Below are 21,489 nucleotides of genomic sequence, written 5' to 3'. Positions count from 1 at the left end.
CTAGGGAGGACTTCATTGGTCTATGTAAGTGGATAAATATTGAAGATAATTGACTGCCAGAACTAGAAGGAACATTATAACTGCTAGCATTTAAATGGCACTTTAAGGTTTGCAAAATGCTTGGCAAATATTATCTCACTTTGTCTTCACAACAACCCTGGGAGGTGGGTGCCACTGTTACTCCCAGTTTAGAGATGACAAAAAAGGAGGCAGGGCAACACAACAACAGTTATGCCTCCCACATGGCAGGGGTTAGGGGTGGGGCAACCTGGAAAAATCTGTGCAAAAATTTTGGGCCCTCCCTTCGCAACAGAGAAGAAGTCTGAATTATTATAGTATTCAAAGATAAAATATGTTGATATTATACAATACGATACATACACCTTATTCATTTCTAAGTTTCTAGACTTTTTCTGTATCGGCTGCTGGCCTTTGCATGTCGTCTGTAGCTTCTGCAAAACCCCCTAAATTCCCATTTAATTTCTTATGCTGACCTGTGATATATCAAAACTGTTGTTGCAATGGGGAAGGGATAACTGTAGTAAGGGTCTTGGGCCAGATATGAACTCAGGCACCCTTAACTCCAAGTACAATGTTCTATCTACTGCACCACTTAGAGATCTAACTTACCCTTTGCATCTTACAGATAATGGCAATAGGAGCTCATTTTAAATAACCTTTTTAAAGTTTGCAAAGCACTTTACATATATTATCTGATCCTCAAGAACAATAGCAAAATCATATTATGATTTTATTTTTTATGGTGTGTGTGTGTGGGTGTGTGCATGCTATCCTCATTTTATAGATGAGGAAATTCAGGCTAAGGGAAACTAAGTGACTTGCTTGGGGTCATACAGCTAATAAAGTGTCTGAGGCAGAATTTGAACTCTGATCTTGCAGACTTCAAGTCCAACACTCTATCTGCTGTACTGCGTAGCTACCTCACCAAGCCTCCAACTTATGCTCCTATACGGGAGTGATCAAAACCCCCTTCGCCATGCTGATGGCCCTTCTGTGGATGTATCAATATCCCTTCCTGAGACGTGCTGCCCAGAAAAGAACCCAGGTCTGGAGAGGTGGTCTGAGTGTGGCAGAGTCCCCAAACAAAGCTCTTAGACTTTTGTGTGTGAGTAATGTACTCCACTGGCACTCTGGTGCCCCTCTGGTACCCTCCCATACATGTGGTTTTAAATGCACAAAATAAAACATAAAAGAAACCAATGATACTGAAATTAGTTATCAAAAGTAGTTAGCAATTTTATTATCAAAAGGAATTACTAATTGATATTATTAAATATTCCAAATGAAACCAATTAGAATAAAGTATAATTGTCAAAATATTTTTAAAAATAATTTCACAAACCGCCAAGTTAAGAACCCCTTTCTATTGTAGTCTCAGCCCTGGATAGCATTCCATCTACAGCTCGGTGGCGTAGTGGGTAGAATATTGTTCAGTCGTTTCAGCCATGTTCAACTCTTCGTGACCCCATTTGGGGTTTTCTTTGCAAAGATACTGGATTGGTTTGCCATTCCCTTCTCCAGCTCATTTGACAGATGGGGAAACTGAGATAAACAGGGTTAAGTGACTTGCCCAGGGTCACAAAGCCAGTAAGTGTCTGAGGCTGGATTTGAACTCTGGAAGATAAGTCTTCCTGCCTCCAAGCACAGAGCTCTATCCACTACAGAGCCATCCAGCTCCCCCAGAGTGGGTGGAATACTGGACATGGAATCAGGAAGACAGGGGTTTGAAAACAGCCTCAGACACTAGCACTATGACTTTAGGCACACCACTTAATCTTTCTGTGTCTCAGTTTTCCCATCTGTGAAATGAGAGGGCTCAACTCTATAGCCTTTAAGTTCCCTTTTAGCTCTCAATCTAAAATCTATTTTTGATTCTCCTGTTTCTCCAGGAGGGTTAATGAACAACAGCAGCAAATCCTCAGCCTTTTTGGTTGCCCTTCGTCTGTCAACCTCTGCTTATCCTGAGCTTTAGTAATCCTAACCCAAGTCTCACAGGGGCATGCCAGACCTTGGCATTCACCCTTCATTACCCGTCCTTGCTGCCACTTTCCCCATCCGTCCATTTTATCCAAATTTTCTTATGTATCAGAGAAACAAGCGTCCCTCTTCCTTTTCTAAGGTTGACTGCTGAAAACCTTTAATGGTGAGCAGGCATTCTCCAGCCAAGTATCATCTGGCTATATTCGGTGGTAGCTTGAGGAGAAATGAATCAACCAATAAACATTTATTAAGTGCCTACTGTGTGCCATGTAATTACTAAGGCATAATATTCATATATGGATACTCATCCAACGATATTATATTGAGGCTTCATTACTTCTTAGAAGAGTTTGGTCATAAGGTAATGACGACATTATTGCAAAAGCAATTTTAGAGGGGATGTGCCAGCAGAATCCAACATGTTCTTTCACAAGGCATGCAAGTATCTTCACTACTTGTCCCCAGTGTACTTTGCTTTATATTCTACAGTATATATATATGTACATATACATATATATGTGTGTGTGGGTGTATACGTATATATGGGTGTATGTATATGTATCTTATACTCTTATATTCTACTGTCCCTTAACGTACGACCTACTTGTTAGCTGTTGTTACAATTGTTCCTTTCCACATAGCCTGTGCACTACCTGAACTAGACTCCCTGATGTGACACAAACATGTTTGTATTTTCTCACCTTCGTGCCTTTGCTTATTCTGTTCCCCTTGCCTAGAATGCTGTTCTTGCAGTCTGCCTGTCAAACTTCTACCGACACTTTAAGAACCAGCTGATATGTGACTTTCTCATGAAGCTTTTCACATCTCCCTAAGCATAGATGGTTCCTGTCTCTGCATCAGCTCTGCCCAAGACTGAAAACCTGGCAAGACTGAAAACTTCTTGAGGCCACGGACTATGCATTATTCATCTTTATATCCCCCTCAGTGTTTACATCAGTGCCTTGCTCATAATAACCACTCATAACAGCTAGCACTTATAAATTGCTTTTAGTAATTGTAAAGGGCTTTACTAATATTTATCTCACTTAAGCCTCACAACAAGACTAGGAGGTGGATATTATTACTATTCCCATTTCACCTATGAGGAAACTGAGGCAAGCAGTGATTCAGTGACTCGCCCAGGGTCACACAAATAGTAAATGACTGCAGCCAGGTGTGAACTCATGGCTTCTTGACTCCAAGTCCAGTGTTCTCTCCTCTTCACGACCTAGATGGCCAGTAAATAAACATTTGCTGAATAAACAAAGACCATCATGCTCTCAAAGGCACCAACCATGCTTTCTTTTCTTTCCCACCAAATCTTAAGGACAAAGTATTTCTACAGTGTACAAATTAATGTCCATATAGTTGATGGTAAAAGAGGAATGTGATGGGAAAAATTAGCTCCCAAATAATGAGTTAGTCCTGGTTTCTCCCTGGTGGTTGAAGTCTTGGAAAGCATAACTATGTATGTTCTATAGATGCTTCTCAAACTTACAGCTTAGTGATTTCACATGTATGTTTGATATCATTGCGGGTCTTCTCAATGGGTGGGAGAGGTGTTGGAGGAAGGGAGAGAATTCAGAACTCAAAATTTTTTTAAAATGAATGTTTAAAATAAATAATAAATTTGCATGTGGTTTAAATAACAAATAAATAAATGTTTGTCGACTGAACAAAAAAAAGCTTATAGTTTATCTATTATTTCCAATGTCTGGACCAAATTTTCCTTTAGCCACTGATATTATCAAGAATTAACTCTGACTGATTTGCACTTACCTTCCCCATCCTTTGATGGAAGGGCTAATGAATTTTAACAGGAAGATAGCGGAAAAATTAGGCCACAGGAGACAAGGAAAACAGAAACAAAAGGGTAAAGCAGGCTACAAATTGGCTGATTAGCCCTAGAATAATGGAGAGTTGACTGTATAAGAGAATGTGCCAAGGGGAAAAGCAACATTTCAGCCACCTGATACTCCTAGCCCGTCTAGAGCTGTCTCCTGCTGCAGGGGGAAATTAATTATTTAAGTGATTTCTAAACCACTATGAGAGCTCAGGCTGCTTCCAAAACAGCCAACTGACCTTCTCTTGATAGAGCTTATGGAGCCATCTGGAACACTGCTCTTCATCTTCTGGGACTTCTTCTAATGGAATCCTTCTGCAGAAGCAAAGAAAGGGAAGCAAAGATAAGGATGGTCCGAGCTACTCAAGTGTTCGGAAGGAGCAAGCTCCTTATGATAACAGCCGCCATTTCTACGAGGTCTTTCAAAGAGGCCTCACTTCTGAATTCTAAATTCCAACCTCATTCTTTTAATTGAAAAACTGAAAGCTAAAGCCAAATCCTGTAGGCACATTTGGTGAAAACATGGTTGATGGGAAACTACTGCCCTCTTGGGCAATGAAAAGGATTATAAGATTTCTAAATAAAAGTGAAAGCCAGGTTGGAGCATGGAAGTTTTGACTCTAAGTCTGCCCAGGGACTTTTGTCAATGGATTAAGTGCTCCAGTCAGACTTGATCTGCCTCTCAAAATAATATCCCACCAGATTTAACGGTTCAGAGACAAAAGTGCTTGCAGCTTTTAAGTTGTTCAAATGGAGCCATTTCTGAAAACAAAATGGGAAATTAAATTAATAGGAATTGGCAAATTCAGTACATGTATTTGGGGAGAGTGGGACCAAAACACAAGTGTGGGATTTTAAAGCATGCCTAAAATGCTTGATTCAGTGACACAGATTCACATCTTTTCCCAAAGTGAGGCAAACTGCATTTCTAACTCTGCCTGCTATCCCCTGCCTTGACCGAGTGGCAAGAATCCAAAATGACCGATTCCTTTTAAAACTGATACTTCCCCAAATATGGATCATTTCTGAGGCAATACTCTTCATATCTAAGTTCCTTTGAAAGCCTAACTCATATTTTTAAAGCTATCCCAGGGCAGCTAGTGTATAGAGTGCCGGGCCTAGAATCACAAAGACCAGGAGTAAGGAGCACTCATCTTCCTAAGTTGAAATCCAGACTCAGACACTTACTATCTTTGTGACCCTGGGCAAGTTATCTAACCCTGTTTGCCTCAGTTTCATCATCTGTCAAATGAGCTAGAGAAGGAAATGGCAAACCATTCTAATATCTTTGCCAAGAAAACCCCAAATGGGGCCACAGAGTTGGACACAACTGACCAAGGTTAATGTCGATCTCAGCTCTTCCCTCCCCCAACCTTTCACCCTTCCCAATGTCCTTTAATGTCTTTTTTATCATATAATATAGTATATTCTAGCTATGTGCTTATCTTATCCACTTATTAAAGTATGTATGTACATATGTATACACACACACACACATATGTTTTATATATATACATATACACACACACACGATGGAGACTATATCTTATTTCAAACTTTGTATTTCATGTAGTAACTGGCATAGTACTACACACAGTAGGTGCTTAATAAACGTCTGCTGAATGAACAGGTTTCTGGACACATTTGTACACAGCCTGGAAGAGGCTACAAGGAGCAGACAGAATAGGAAGCAGAAGAGCTTCTATGTTATGGTACAAGCAGCCCAGTGGGCCTGGACAGAGGGCTCTAGAGGACCGCTAATCTGCAGCAATGATGTGGGCCTGAACTGTGATGCAGAGATGCAGCCCGTAGGGCTCAGCCTACTGGTACTTTAAAATTAAATTTTTAATAGAAGACTTGAAGCAATTATACATACAATTAGCTTATAAATCTACCTTATCCTAACCAAGGCCATGCCTCTGGGACTGCCTGTCAAGATTCCACACATATCCCTCCAATTACTGGACTTCTGGGATTTATTTCCTCTTTGAGGCTACCCTGATGCTCATTTCAACCTGACTGCACACTCATAAACACACATGAGAGATACGAGTCCACTACACAGTAGTACAATTTGCTACAATCCTCATACCCTTTAAAGGGATGGTTCTGGCAAGAAGCTGGTCATCAGGACCAATCAATCTCCCTAGTTTTCAAGTTTCTTGCTAATCTAACAATTTTATACAAATGACAGTCTTATTTATTTGGCACTGTTTGGGAATAGGGTGGTCCAGGTAAAATGATTTTTCCAAATGAAAGAACTAAAATCATGGGTCATTTTCCCTCTCCCCTCGTATTTGGAATGGATCACAGACCCACAGCTCCAGAGCCAAGAGAGGTCAGCTGGTCCAGGCCCTGCATTTGACAGACTGGAAGACTGAGGCCCAAGGAGAGATGGCAGGAAATGCCAAAGGCCACAGAGATAATATTCTAAGCTTCAGAATGAGCGTTTGATAAACTTTACTGCCTTCTTAGAGCATATTCAATGTAAGTTATGCTTTTGATGGTCATCACTGAGGGACATCCTTACCGACATCAACTGTTATACTGGGCCATAAAAGGGGCCACTGCAGTGTAACAAGGCTTTGTCATACACTGAATGACCCTAAACCAGGAGTGGGGAACCTGTAGCCTTGAGGCCACGTGTGGCCCTCTGGGTCCTCAGGTATGGCCTTTTGACTGAGTCCAAGTTCTGCAAACAAATCTTTTTATTAAAGGGATTTGTTCTGTGAAGTTCAGATTCAGTCAAAGGGCCACACTTGAGGACCTAGAGGGCCACATGTGGCCTCGAGGTTACAGGTTTCCCCACCCCTGCCATAAACCACTTTTTTTTGTTATGGCTAGGATATTTGTGATTTGTCTGTCTTCTTACTAAGAGCTATCTCATCTTATTGCTGTCATTGTGTCTAACTAACAGTTTGCACACATATATGGACATAAACACACACATACACACATCAAATTTGTTGTTTCCGATTTTCTTTGGGCTGGAAAGTCAAAGAAACAAGCTTTCTAGAATAGTATCTTCCTAAAATATGATTAAATAGCCTCTGAAGTCTGAGAGACTCTCCTGTGTGTAAAACAAATGAGCCTTGGTGAATTTACTCTGATACCTTTCTGGGCTACTAACAGGCTTTTTTTTTTTTTTTGGCTTAAGTTTTGATTCTCAGCTATGTTACAGACATTTGAAGTTTATGGAAATGACTTCTGGACTTTTTATTGTGGTTATTCAGTTGTGTCTGAGTCTCCATGACCCCATTTTGGGGTTTTCTTGGCAGAGATATTGGAGCAGTTTGCCATTTCCTTCTCTAGCTCATTTGACAGTTGAGGAAACTGAGATAAATGTAGTTAAGTGACTTTCTCAGGGTCCCACAGTTACTAAGTGTCTGAAACTGGATTTGAACTCAGGAAAATGAGTGTTCCTGACTCCAGGCCCAGGGCTCTATCCACTGCACCATCTAACTGCCCCCTTCTGAACTTGACATACAATTGCATAATAATAATAATGATGACAGCTGACATTAACATAGCACTTTGAGGTTTGTGAAGCACTTTACATACATAAATTTATTTAATCCTCAAAACAACCCTATGAGATAGGAATCTGCAATCATTTTATAAGCGAGAAACCCGCTCTACTTTTCTGACTCGAGCTGGTTCGACCCTCTTTAAGCCACCAAGGAGGCCCTCCTCTTCTGGGGGCTCTCCATATTGTACTAGACTTATTGTGGATCCCTGATTGGCTTAGCCTACTGAAGCTCAGAACTCTAGAGCTCAAATGATCCACCAACCTCAGTCTGCTCAATACCAAGGACTACAAATGTGCACCACTACACTCAGCCTATGGTACGAATTGAACTCAGGTCCGTAAGGCCTCCAAGTGTAGCCCTCTATCCACTATAATAGGATGTATATAGTGATATACATATTATACATGTATAGTGGGGGATCCCCCAAGTAAAAATGGTGCTTCATCTCCCCACTCTATTTGGGAACCCACTGTCAGGGCTAGAATTAATCAAAATATCTGTTTCACTTGACTATACACAGAGACTCTCACTTCAAAATAATCGTATTTTTTCCTTTACTGGATTATATGCTGGGATATATTTGTGTGTGTGTGTGTATAGACACACACACACACGACTATATTCCCTTTACTAGACTATAAGATGAATAATCTATCTTTGAGGGGATATAAATATATCTTTATTAGATTTAAAAGAAAATCCTAGGGGATGGGCAAAGGGAAAGCACACTTACGGAATAAATCTACTTGGGAATCAGTCACAATCCCTTGAGGTCAATACAGGCTGAAGGGCATTAGGATTTCTCCAGGATTTGTCCATCTGAATTTCTTTCTCAAACAGCTCACACTTAGAAGAAACTCAATTTATTTGAATATACTTTTGTTCATATTTACAAAGAACTGAACTGTGCTCTGCTGTATTCTGGTGACTTTTTAAAAAAATTTATTTATTTTTAATTTTCAACATACACTTCCATAAGATTTTGAGTTTCAAATTTTCTTCTCCCTCCCCAAGATGTCACATCATCTGATATAGACTCTAATCATGCATTCATAATAAACATATTTTCACATTAGTCATGATATAAAGAAGCAGAACTACTAATGGGAGGAACCATGAGAAAGAAGAAACAAACAAAAAAACTCCAAAAGGTAAGGAGAGCAAATAGTATTTAGCAACTTTTTAAAAAGAAAAAAGTAAAATGCTAGATGTCTTGGCTACTTTTTAAATCAATGGGCATTTCGGATCTTTGGATTTGACCAGATAACAGTCCAGGAGAACATTCCCTTCCTCATTCCCACAGTGAGCAAGGAATGAGAGAATACTTTTGCATGTAGGATTGGCTTTTATATTTGACTCATTAACAATAGCTTTCAAGTTTGCTTCTCAAAGACTTTTGCTCAGAACTATAACATGTCAGGGATGTGGGTGTTCAAATGTGCAGATATGCAAATAGATGAAAAGAAATAGTCTATAAAAATTCTCAAAGAAGCAGTCAACAAAATGTAGACACGTTTTTAGCCAATGTAGGCTTGTTATTAATGTTGTAATGATTTGTGATATAAGGCAGCCTGGTGGAGTGGATAGAGTGCTGGGCTGAGAGACAGGAAGTGGGATCCAATTTCACTTCTGACATCAGCCGGGTCACTCTGGACAAGTTACTTGACCTTACATGCTTTCTAGCAACTCCCTCTGACTTTTCTCCCAAGTCAAAGATGGTTTGTGACGTGTATTCATGAAGAGAGTGTCAAGAGGCCAATGAAATCACAAAACTTGCAGGCATTATAGCACCATAACATATATGATGGAATGACTGTTCAAGATGTTTGCCATTTATGTTCTATATACTTTTAAGATCAACGTACAACAGATTGGCCATGTATAGTCTTTTTCTGCCCTACCCTTCAGACAAATGAATACCCACATAATTTCACCTTGAATCTTTATGGAGACTTTAAATGGCTGTGATCAGTGGTTCAGTTTCAAATTACTGCCTTCACTATGTTTATTCCTCACTAACATTTCCCATTTTCCAAAAACATTTTTTGTTGCTGTTCAGTTGTATCCAACTCTTCGTCACCCCATTTGGGTCAAAAATACTGGAGTGGTTTGTCACTTTTCTCCTACTCATTTTGCAGTCAAGGAAACTGAGGCAAACAGGGTTAAGTGATTTGCCCAGGTCACACAGCTAGCATCTGAGGCCACATTTGAACTCATGAAGATGAGTTTTCTTGACTCCAGGTGTGGTGCTCTATCCACTGCGCCACCTAACTGTTCCCAATGTTCCAAAAACATTACACAATTCAGTCATCTCACTCAAACATTTTTAATTTCTATTCATTTTCCAATATTATGTGTGATTGGAGGATACCAACCATTCCAGCATGTAGTCTCCAGCCACAATGCTATGTAATATTATATTTCTACAAATACTTGTACAAATCTCATCAACAGTCATTTACAACCATTTCACTGAAGTACTCTGGTGAACTAGTGGTAACAAATCGAAGCACTGTTTACACTTTTGAGACACTGACTTTGTAACTACATGACCTTGATTTCCATTATCTTCTAATTCCCATTTAATAAACCCATGAATTTTACTGTCTTAATGTGACAGAGGTAGGTGTTCACTAGGGTAACACAAACAAAATAAAACCCTGTCACTCAAGAAATTTCACTTAGAAGACTACAATTCAATATGAAACTTCACTTGAAAGCCCAATGCGTTGTGTCTCAATGGCACAAATCAGTAAATATTGACAAACTATTCTTAAACTGGGAAATACCAGAGGGAAATCAATGAAGACTTCAGTAACTGGGAGCAAAAAGGAGACTCCTTAATTACCTATAATTCTACTGTGAGCCAATGTATGTGAATTTTTAGAGCAATGAAGATAACTTGCCTTACGTATAAATCTGCATGATATTTCTTTCCACTTAAGACACCTAGGAGTGTTGGATTTTCATTGTTTCTGAAATTGAGTGTAGAGTCATACACAGCAGCAACTGTGGGAAGAAAGCAGAGTTATTAATGCCATGCTCTTGAATAAGCTTCAGTGCACTTATTTCAATAGTGCATTGTCCTCAGATACTACACTAACAATTGTTATTTCCAATTTTCTTGGTCAACAGATATATAATAGAAACTCATAATAAGAAAAAGAAAGAAAGAAAACACACCATGAATTCAAAACACATTCTCAGTTACTGCAATGGAAATCGTCTTTAGCACATTTCTCCAAGTCACAGGTAGAATTGAGACAAAATACTGGCTAGAAATACCCAAAGCAACAGAATTGCAATAAATTGAAAATAAAATTTAAACATGATTTTATTATGAATAAACTATAATAGAATGAAGGGAAACAATGGGGAAAAAACCTGTCCAGTTGCTAGATGATACAGGATGTCAAGTAAGAAAAATGGTACAGGGGATGATAATGAGAGGGATAGATATGTTTTGTACATATAAAGAAAAATGGGAACAGAAAAAGACAATATACTCTAACCGTACAACCATTTAAGAGATAAGGTGAACAGTAACAGATGGACGAAGAGTCCTAATGGAAACCTAGAGGGAGTGATTGAAAAGCTGTGACACTGTATGCACTGAAATTCATTAAACATTAACAGCTGAAGGAGAGGTAGCATGGAGAAGTGGACAGAATGCCGGACTTGGAGTCAGGAAAAGCAAGGTGCAAACCCCACCTCTGACCCTTATTAGGTATGTGAGTCTTAAACAACTCTCTGTGGACAAAATCAATTTCACAGATCCTTGACATAATGAAATAATTAGTAAAAAGGCAAATTTAATTTGTCACATTGTTGCATAAGAATAAAAGAAATCATTTTTAAAAGAATTATTTTCTAAAGAGAAAGGGAGGAAATCATCACATTGCATTTTTCTCATACATTCTATATCTTGGAGAAATTTGTAGTAAAGACCAATATTCACTCTAGTGCTTTTAATTAAACTCTATTGAGATCCCCACTGCTTGGTTTGTTGTATAGCCCTAGGAGATATCAGAAGAGAGAATAAAATTACTTCTATTTCTTCCCCACTGCCCCTCCAGCGCTGCCCTGGGGTGACTGACCATAATCCTGAAGGTATGAGCTACCCTAGGCAAAGAGAACTGGGAGAATGGCTAAGATGTTTACATTCTTGTCTGGTATTCTGACATTAGGAGGAAAAGTCATTCTCAATAACTCAATAAGGGTACAGGTTGACCAAAGTATAGGACTTAGAACCACAGAACACAGCAAACCCTGAGAAATTATCTAGTCCAATGCTCTATTTTAAAGATGAGAAAAAGAGTCAGAAAGTGAACTGATTTTTGCCTCAGTGGGACAGCAACATAAGTAGGAACAGAACCCAGTTCTCTAGACTAATAGTTAAATGCTTCTTCTACCAAAAGGGGGGGAAGGGGTGTCAACTGAGTCAACCAAACACCCCACTCTACTTAAAGTAACTAGCATACCCTAGGGGAACTTGATGAGAGCGCCCCAAAATAGAGAAAAGGACTTCTAGGAGCCCTTAGTCACTTATGATTGAAAAGTTCGAGCCTACTTTTCTCTGGACCAAAGAACTAGGGTCTCCTTGACTCTGAATCTACCTTTCCATCCACTACTGGTTTCCCTTTGACCCAGGTCATATCTGAATCTGTCATGACATCTATTAAATACATATTTAAAGAAATAAAACCTAATTTGTGAACAAGTTGGGTTCTTGAAAGTATTTTATAAGTTGGTTGTTTGGAAGTTAGAAGCATATTTTCTAACAGAAACAACATTCCCTGTTATAGCTGAGTTCCTAGGCTAAACCTATTTCACTCATAAAATATTTTAATATTCCCAGGGTCCATAACTCTTTTGGCACAGATACTCCCTCCACTGATACATCATAACCTCTCTATATCTCAGTCTTCATATTCATTGTGGCCAAAAAAAAAAACTAATTATCTAGTGGCCAATCTGGTAATAAACCCCTCTGTTCAAATGTAATTATGCGGCTCCTTGGCAATAGACACTGGACCCATTCTTGAACACTTTCTATCTAAGTAAGGCCTGTCAGAGCTTCTGCTGCATGGACACAGCCTTTGAAAACCTAACGTCACTTACCCTACCTTCCAGCCCCAATGAGGAATGGACTTTTAGCAATAGTTAGCACTTAAAGGTTTGTAAAGCACTGTACATATAGAATCTTATTGGATCCTCACATCCCCATCACAACCCTGGGAAGTAGGTACCGTCATTATTCCCACTTGATGGATGAGGAACTGAGGTGGACAGAGATTAAGTAACTTACCAAGGGTCACAAAGCTAGTAAGTTCCTGAGGAAGGATTTGAACTAAGTTTTTCCTAGCTCTAAAATCCATCATTCTTAGCCACTGTGCCACCTAGCTGCCTAGAGTACTTTATTAATACAATCACTCTCATAATAACATCGTATCTATGAGAAACTGAATTCAAAGTTACAAATGGAGTCGCTGTTGCAACAATCTGGCTAGCAGCTGCTGTGGGGGTGAAAAACCAACACGAGCCCAACAATAAGAATGCTGCAAGCACAGGTTCTTTTGATCTGCTTTACTAAGGAAAGCAACATTAAGGGGTTAACGATCTTACTTTAATCCATACAAATATCATTCACTCAGCTCAGGGGGAAAAGCCAGCACCCTGAGCTTCACAGCAAATACAAACAAAGTACAAACATCAACAGACAGACCTTGTCTGATTCAAATCTCAATGCATGGTTACCAGAGTTTAACAAAGTCCGAACATCCGGGTTTACAAGCTGGAGGGCTCTTAACTACAGCTGCCCAGAGTCTCCACATAAGTAGCCCAGTTAATGGGATGTGACAGTTGTCTTCAAATATGAGAAAAAGGCTGTCATGTGGAAGAGGGATGACATTTTTTTTTTCTGTTTACACCCACAGAGCAGAATGCCACAGAAGTGATGGAGTTCCAAAGTTATGAAGAGGCAGATTTTTACTTGGAGAAGAGGAAAATCTTCCTAATAATTCTGTCTAAAAAGGTAGTGAGCTGCCTTGAGAGGTACTAAGTTCTCCATATCACTCAAGTTCTCTTTTGCAGATGCTATAGAGGAGGCACGTGGTTCAAGAAAGAATTAGATCAGATGAACTTAAAAGTCTCTTTCAACACTAGGATTCTATGATCATTTAATTCCTCTCTTGCTTTCCACAAATCCAGTCAGGTAGCAGATATTCACAAATCATCCTCCAAAAGAGCTCTTACATCCCTCACTACCATCAATAGCGTGGTCTACGTTCTGTAGCGATGGAGGTGGCTCAGCATGATGGGCTTAGTCACAGAATAGAGACTTGAGGGCTCTGAGAAGAGGTAGACTCTGGTTAACCTCTTCATTACTTCACACTTGAAAAATAGCAACAGCTTCCTGTCTGGTTTCCCCATATCCCATCCCCCCGCATTCAAGAATCTCTACAATCTTGTTCTAACCTGCTCCTCTAAACTTACTCAAACTATTTCCCCTTCATGTACTCTACACTCCAAACCAGAAGACTTGTTTTGTATATACAACCCTAAGCCCTAATTCACTTGTCATCTACTTTACCTGGAATGCAATGTTATATTTCCCTGCCTCAAGTCTCTCCACACTCCTGTTTATGCTCCATTAAACTATCAAAGTGATCCTTACAATACCGCACATTCAACAAACTCCAGTAGTTCCCCCTTTGTCTCCAGGATCAAATATAGTACCATCTGTTTGGCTTTTACAACCTTTGGGCTTTCACAACCTGACCCCTCTCTATCTTCCCAGTCTTCTTATATCTTATTGCCCCTCTCCCTCCTCTGGGATTCAGTGACTCTCCCCTTCCTGCTGTCCTGAGACTAGCCATCCCCAATGCCTGGAATTCTCTCCCTTCTCATCTTCACCTCCTTGCTTTCTTCAAATCTCAACTAAAATCCCACCTTCTGTAAGAAGTCTGTCCCTAAATTTCTTAATGCAAGTGCCTTATTTCTAAGATTATATTCAATATCCTGCCTGTATCTTATTTCATAGTTGCTTGTGTGTTCTCTTCCCCTATTAGATTGTGATACAAGGACTGCTTTTGCCTTTCTTTCTATTTTCTATTTTCTGCCCTTGGCACAATGTCTGGCACACAGTACTTGAATTGCTTCAAAGGGGGTGGATGGTAAAGAAGATAACAGGAAATGTTAAAAATCTTTAATTATAAGACCATGTCCACTTTAGCTGAGATTTGCTCTTCGGTCTACTAAATAGACAAAGGAGAAATGAAAAGAGGTAAAACTTGGGAAGGGAGAGTAGTAGAGGAAAGCTTTTATATGTTCAGTTATTTCTTTCCCACCCCAAGGGTTCTGGCTCACCAACACAGGCATATCAGCCAGTTCCTGAGATAAATAAATCCTTTCGAGGCAGACCCTGCCAAAAGGTGTCAGGAGGCAGAAAAGCATGGTCAAAACTTCCACGAGAATTAGACCTATAGGTGGCTCAGACAACTGTGACTTACAATTGTTGTTGGGGCAGCAGGGGAAAGAAAAATGGAGGGTCTTGGTTATCACCCACAACTTCACAGTATCTGTGCTGAGCAGCAGAGGGCATAGTTTCTGTTCTATGTAATGACCTGAGCTAGGAGGAAGCCAATTAGTTTCCACTTAGAGCATTGTTTAATGGTATCTACTACCTGTGGGACCTCCTAAGCTCTCCGGGGTTCAGATGTCTCTTTCACAAAATGAAATGGTGGTAGTGGCTTTAGTGGTAGTTCTTGTTCAGTCTTTTCGGTCATGTCCAATTCTATATGACCCCATTTAGGGTTTACTTAGCACAGATACTGGAGTGGCTTGTCATTTCCTTCTCTAGCTCATTTGACAGATGAGGAAACTGAGGCAAATAGGGTTAAGTGACTTGCCCAGGGTCACACAGCTAATCTATGTCTGAGGCCATATCTGAACTCAGGTCTTCTTGACTCCAGGCCTGGTGCTCTATCCACTGAGCCACCTAGCTGCCCATTTAGTGGCAGTAACCACATTGAAAACCCCAATGATTTCTATAGTTCTTTAATATTTACATAGCATTTCACATATGTTATTTCATTTGAAACTCCTAACAACTCTGCGATGTAGGCACTCTAGATATGAGGCCCATTTCATAGACGAAGAAAGAAAAGTCAAGTATTTTGACCAGAGTCACACAGCAAAAAGCCGGTTCTTTCTGACTCCAACTCCAGCACTGGGTTTAAAGACCACTCACTGGCTCTTGAGTCAGAACACCTGGGTTCAAATCAGATATGTGACATTTCCTGTGTGGTGATCCTGGCCAATCGCTTCCCTTTGGGCTTTAATTTCTTCCTTGATAAAATGAGGTCCCTTCCAGCTGGATGCTAATAAACCCTATGAACACTACAGCAAGCTAGCACTACCTACCTCACATGGTAGCTGTATTTTGTTAACATTAAATTACTGCAGAAATTTGTGCTATTAACATCGTTGATATGTTATAACAAAGTAAAACTCTCCTCCCCTCTATTTCTAATTAGCCCAAAGGTCCTAATTCAGCAGTCTCTTGTGCAGTCAGCCAAGAGTCCCCACATAAATTCTAGTGCTGGAGAAAGAAAGCTTTACACTTTGGGGGTGGGGGAGACTGGTGGTCTATTTTGTCTTTATTGAAAGGGAAGAGAAAAAATTTGCACCAAGTGACTTTCCTTACCTACATTTCTTAAACACTTCACAGTGACAGCAAATCCCTTTGTGCGCGGGAGCAGGTGATATTTGAGTTTCGGCAGGCCTTTAGATTCTGCTACCTGCATACTGATTTGGTGCTTCTGTTGGGTGAATCTGGTACCCTCACAATGAATCAGAAACTGGAAACAACAGAGGAGAGAAATTAGAAACCACTCCATGGAAAAAGTCTGCATGCAAAAGCAAGAGACTGAATGAAAGCATCACATTTTCCTAGACTTCTCATGTCTTTCAGGAAGTAGCTGTACAGCCTGTCTCATGGGGCTGAGCGATCCAAATTCCTGAATAACATTCTCTGATTACATTACTTAGACATGAGTCCAACTAACACACTCTTATGAGGAAGGAAATCACCAGCTTATCTGGACCTCAGCTTTCCCACTGGGGGAAAAATGGAACTGGTGAGAAAACAGATTATGAGGTGGGTTTGAGGATAGGCTTACTGTTCTCAAAACGCTTCCAGATTCTTTGATCTTTAGCTGTATCAAGTATTAGCACTGGGCATATTTAGAAAGGGCAGCAGGTTGGTGCAGTGGACAGAGTACCAGGCCTGGACTCAAAAAGACTCATTTTCCTGAGATCAAATCCAGCCTCTGACACTTAGCTGTGTGACCCTGGGTAAGTCACTTAACCCTGTTTGCCTCAGTTTCCACATATGTCAAATAAGCTGGAGAAGAAAGTGGCAAACCAGTCTAGTATCTTTGCCAAGAAACTCCAAATGGGATCAAAAAGAGTTGGACACTATTGAGATGACTAAACAACAATAATATTTAGGAAACAGTAGGAATGAGAAAAACAAAAATGACTCTCAACCCATAACCATGATCATGAAAATAAAAAATAATACAAAAAGAGTAAAGCATGAGAAACTGTAAGTCCTCGAGGCCTAATCAGTTTTTAAAGTCTTGCAACATTTCAGGATACTTGTAGTGAGTGAGCAGAATTGGGGGTTGTCAGGATAGAAGTGGTTCGTAGTTACCCCGGTTTCAAAGCTGTTACTTACCCAGAAGTTCTCGGGATAGTCCCGAAGATTTAGCAAACCCCTGATGACTGTCTCACGATCTTCCTCCCACTTACGGGAACAGAATACTATTTCCAGGAAATACCACATCCATCCAATTACAGGGACGTAGGAAAGCTCCTTCTTAGCCAGAACTTTGGAACTCTGAAACACAGAAGAGGAGGGAGAGGCAGACCACAGGAGAGGTGAGAATATTAGCCAAGGCTCAATATTAGCCAAGCTTCCAATCAACAACCATTTATTTGCCTACTATATGCCAAGCACCGGGCATATAAAGGCAAAAATGAAAGTCCCTACCCTCAATAGCTTACATTTTCAGGGGGGAATCAACAGGTATACATGTAATACTATAAAAGAAATACACAAAACAGACTCGACATAGCTTTGGATAGAAGAGCACTAGGGGATGAGAGGACCAAGAAGTGCTATCCTCAGAAGGTGGCATTTTGAGCTGGGTATGGAAGAAAGCCAGAGAATCTATGATGCAGCAGTGAGAAAAGAAGGCATTCAAGAGCTCAGAAGCAGCCAGTGCAAATATGAAGATGGGGGATAGAAGGTCATGTGTATTTGCATTTGATTTACAGGAGCAGAGACTATTTATGTGGGTAAATCATGCCAGAACAAAATGCAGATAAATAGTTCACTTTGAGACCACTCCAGGGGCGAATTTCATCGACAAGTCTACAATGAGAAGCATTGGTTCTGAATAAGTCTAGTGGACAATGGCTTGGAATTTTAGCTATGGATTCCAATGCTGGGCCATCCACACCTTGGACTTTGAGTTGTATGGGTGAGTACATTCCAGGCACAAACAAGGGTTAGCCAACATGTTAGAATGGTTACTCTAGCATTAACTTCCTCCTTATATCTAAACCTTTATTCTGTGGGTCCCCTACAAAGCTTCCATGATTTCAATCGTTTAATAATCAGCGAATCAGTAAGCATTTATTAAATGCCTACTATGTGCCAAGCATTGTGCCAGGCACTAGGAATACAAAGAATGAAATAATCCCTATTTTTTAAAGGCTTTATATTCAGATGGGAAAGACAACAATAAATACATACATACATATATATACACACATACATGTGTATATATCACATGAGACTATACACAGAATAAACATAAATGGAATAAATATAAAGATAAAGTAGCTGAAAACAAGGTAGTCTGGGAGGGAGGATGTTAGTTGGGGCATGGAGGGATCAGGAAAGCCTTCATGAAGAAGACTATGCTTGAGCTGTGCCTTAAAGGAAGAAAGATTCCCTGAGGCAGAGGGAGTGCATTTTAGGCATTGGGATTCCAGAGAGACTAGTTGAAGGACCTTGAATACAGAAGAGAGAGGACAATTGGGAGGGATGAGAGAGAGCAAGAACGGGATTAATGGCCAATAAGGCTGGAAAGATAGGTTAGGACCAACATATAAAGAGCTTTAAGAACTTTTTTTAAAAAAAATTATATTGTATCCTAAAAGGTACCAGGGAGCCAATAGAACTGACCAAATAGGGAAGTCAAATGGTCAGAGTTTGATGCAAGGAAAATCACTTTGAGGGTTTTTAGGCTGAACTGCAGAAACTTGAGACTGAAAGATCATCCAGGCAGCTATTGCAATAATCCGGGTGAAAGGTGATAAGGGCCTGAACTTAATTAACTTACTATGTACCAGAGAGAAAGGGAACAGATGCAAGAGTTGTGGAGGTAAAAATGGCAAGATCTGGCAAATGACCGGATGTGTGAGGAGGAGGAGAGAGAGAGGACTCAAGGATAACATCAAGATTATGAACTTGAGAGTCTGGAAAAATAGTGATGCCTTCAAAAGAGATAAGAAAATTTGGAAGAGACAAGGGTTTGAGGCAAAAGATATTCAGTTTTATACATGTTGAGTTTGATTACATATACACACACACACACACACACACACACACGTGTGTGTGTGTGTGTGTGTGTGTGTGTGTGTGTGTGTGTAAATATCCAATCTGAAATGTCTGGTAAGCAATTAGTGAGAGGGACAAATGCTCAGGGAAAGGCTGGATATACAGATTTAAATCATCTGCACAGTGATAAGAGTTAAATGCATGAGAATTAATGAGATCACCAACAGTGAAAATTTAGAAGAAGTGTACGGAATCTTGGGGGAGCAACCACAATAAGGGGCATGATATGGACTATGAGCCAACGAAAGAGGCTGAGGAGGAGTGGTCAGACTGGTAGGAGAACAAGGAAAGAGTAGTGAGACTACCCCTGAGAGAAGAGAGTCTCCAGGAATAGAGGGGATGATTTAGTTTACAATCTGCTAGAGGAGATGAGAGGGGGTGGAAGGAGAATGGATCAATCACCCATGCAGATGGATTGGCCTTGGCAAGGAGAAGGGCCACTTCTTTGTTAGAGACTGGTGATAATTAGAAGAGAATGAGGTATGATGTCAAGAAGTTTGAAGAGGAAGAGAAATGATGGAATTCATATCAAATGGCCTCAATTTTTTCAGTACAGAGACAAAGTTCTTAGCTGAAAGGGAGGAGGGAGAGGCCTGAAGAGGGAAGAAAAGGTTTGGAAAAGCTTTTGTGGGAAGAGAGATAGGGAATCAATTAGAGAGAGCTAAAAGGGCTACCTTGTGAAAGCAAAAGTCCAGTTGAGGTTGGATAATATGAATTTATAATATACTCAGTACCTTTGAGACTTCCAACAATTCTGTTCTGCAACAGTGAGTACAAACCAGAGGAGATAGCTAGTGGAAGTACTTCAGGGCTGAGGATTGGCAAGAAATGATGATGGATCCAATTGGGGGCAAGAAAATGGAGAGCAAAGGACACTGTACAGTTCAAATGGCTAATTGCAGGGTTAAGACTGGAAAGGGAGGAAAGTGAAATCATAGGGTAATGGCCTGAGGCAAATGGAGTCAAGAAGGGCAAATAATAGGTTTAGGCAGGTTTAGACAAAGGGAGAGCTGGACTGAAGAAATTACAGTTAGATAGAGGAATGTCAGCATTTTTTATTAAGATATGGGATATCTGTGGGTAATAGAGAGATCCAGTGTGTAATCATCCCTGAGTGTGGCTGAGATGGAAGGAAAGAGTAAGTCATAGATTAAGGAGGCTGAGGAATTTGGAGGTCAGGGAGCTAGAGAAAGCATTATTCTGGATATTAAAGTCCCCTAGTACAAGGAGGAGCTGGAGAAGAATGGAAGTGATCCATGCGCCAAATTCCTCCGGAAAGAGGGAGAAGGACGTAGGGGATAGTATTCAATGACTGAGTTTAGATGAAATATTTTGATTGAGTGGACTTCAAAGGAGGAGAAATTGATGAGTCATGGAGATAAAGGAAGAGTTTGTAAGTGGTAGTGGGGACCAAGAAGAACTCCAACTCTTCCTTCATGACTATATCAGGGTTGTGGGAAAATGTACAAGTCATATTGGAAAGAAGAGCCTTTGATGCAATGTCATTGAGGGGGAGTCTTACATCAAAGAGTAAGTGATGTATACATTTAATTTAATGAGGTAGAAATAAAATTGCCCTTTCTGCTTCCTTTTGCACTCATATTCTTCTCTTCATTTACCACAACAAACAACAAAGATGATAGATTCAGAGAAGCACTGGAAGATTTGTATCAACTAAAACAGAAGGAGAACAATTCATTCAGTGACCACGATAAAAATGTGAAGCCAAACAACCTGTAGAAACTACAAAACTCTGATCCAAACAAGTAATTAAGGCTTCAAAAGACCAATAGTGAAACCTATCTCCCACTTTTTTGGAAATAAAGTGGAGTAGGAGAGGTGCAAAATGGGCCACACCTTCTTCGACACGGCCAATGTCCTTGTAATAACAATAAACATTGAAAGTCTTACATTCAGTGCTAAGTTCATTATTTACTAAGATTCTTAGATATCTATTGCAGCCTTCTTTCTTTTCAGTCCTGGTGTCACCATATAAACCATGGGCTAAATTTCATGGCTACTATAATTAGTCTGGTTTTGAATGCTATAAAATGAGAAGGAAATGCCTGTCATAAACTCAGGTCACCCTTAGAACCCATACAATCTCAGCTGGCAGAACAAAAGTATCATAAGAAAAATTATTTCCAAATTCTCTGGAAGGGCATGGGTAGAGTCAGTTTCAGGGCTTCAGAATACTTCAAAATACTACTCTGCCAAAGGCATTCCACATTGTCCTTTCACCCCTGGCTCCTCCTTTCTATGACCTCAGTACACTTTTACCTTCCCTTGCCTTTCATTTGACCTTGATGGTCACATACTTCATGGTTAAAGTAATATTTTTTTTCTTAATCTTAAATGGTGACTTAGATTATTTCATTGACAGGTGTCAAAGGAAAAGTCTTTAAGTATTAAATTATGCA

At 40.0% G+C, this 21,489-nt stretch overlaps 1 protein-coding gene across 1 annotated transcript in view; it reads right to left on the bottom strand.

Annotated features, from left to right (window-relative positions):
- AGPAT4 (1-acylglycerol-3-phosphate O-acyltransferase 4) overlaps positions 1 to 21,489 on the bottom strand; it is a 51,333-nt gene that overhangs the window by 10,988 nt on the left and 18,856 nt on the right. The window contains exons 2-5 of the mRNA XM_036769443.1: positions 17,117 to 17,278; positions 16,082 to 16,235; positions 10,281 to 10,383; positions 4,084 to 4,159 (exon numbers count right to left, since the gene is read on the bottom strand). Coding sequence (XP_036625338.1) covers positions 4,084 to 4,159; positions 10,281 to 10,383; positions 16,082 to 16,235; positions 17,117 to 17,278 — 495 coding nt within the window. The remainder of the gene's footprint in view (positions 1 to 4,083; positions 4,160 to 10,280; positions 10,384 to 16,081; positions 16,236 to 17,116; positions 17,279 to 21,489) is intronic.

The sequence above is a fragment of the Trichosurus vulpecula genome, chromosome 7 (assembly GCF_011100635.1).
Source record: "Trichosurus vulpecula isolate mTriVul1 chromosome 7, mTriVul1.pri, whole genome shotgun sequence".
Taxonomy (NCBI): Eukaryota; Metazoa; Chordata; class Mammalia; order Diprotodontia; family Phalangeridae; genus Trichosurus; species Trichosurus vulpecula.
This window is presented reverse-complemented; position numbering and strand designations above follow the sequence as displayed.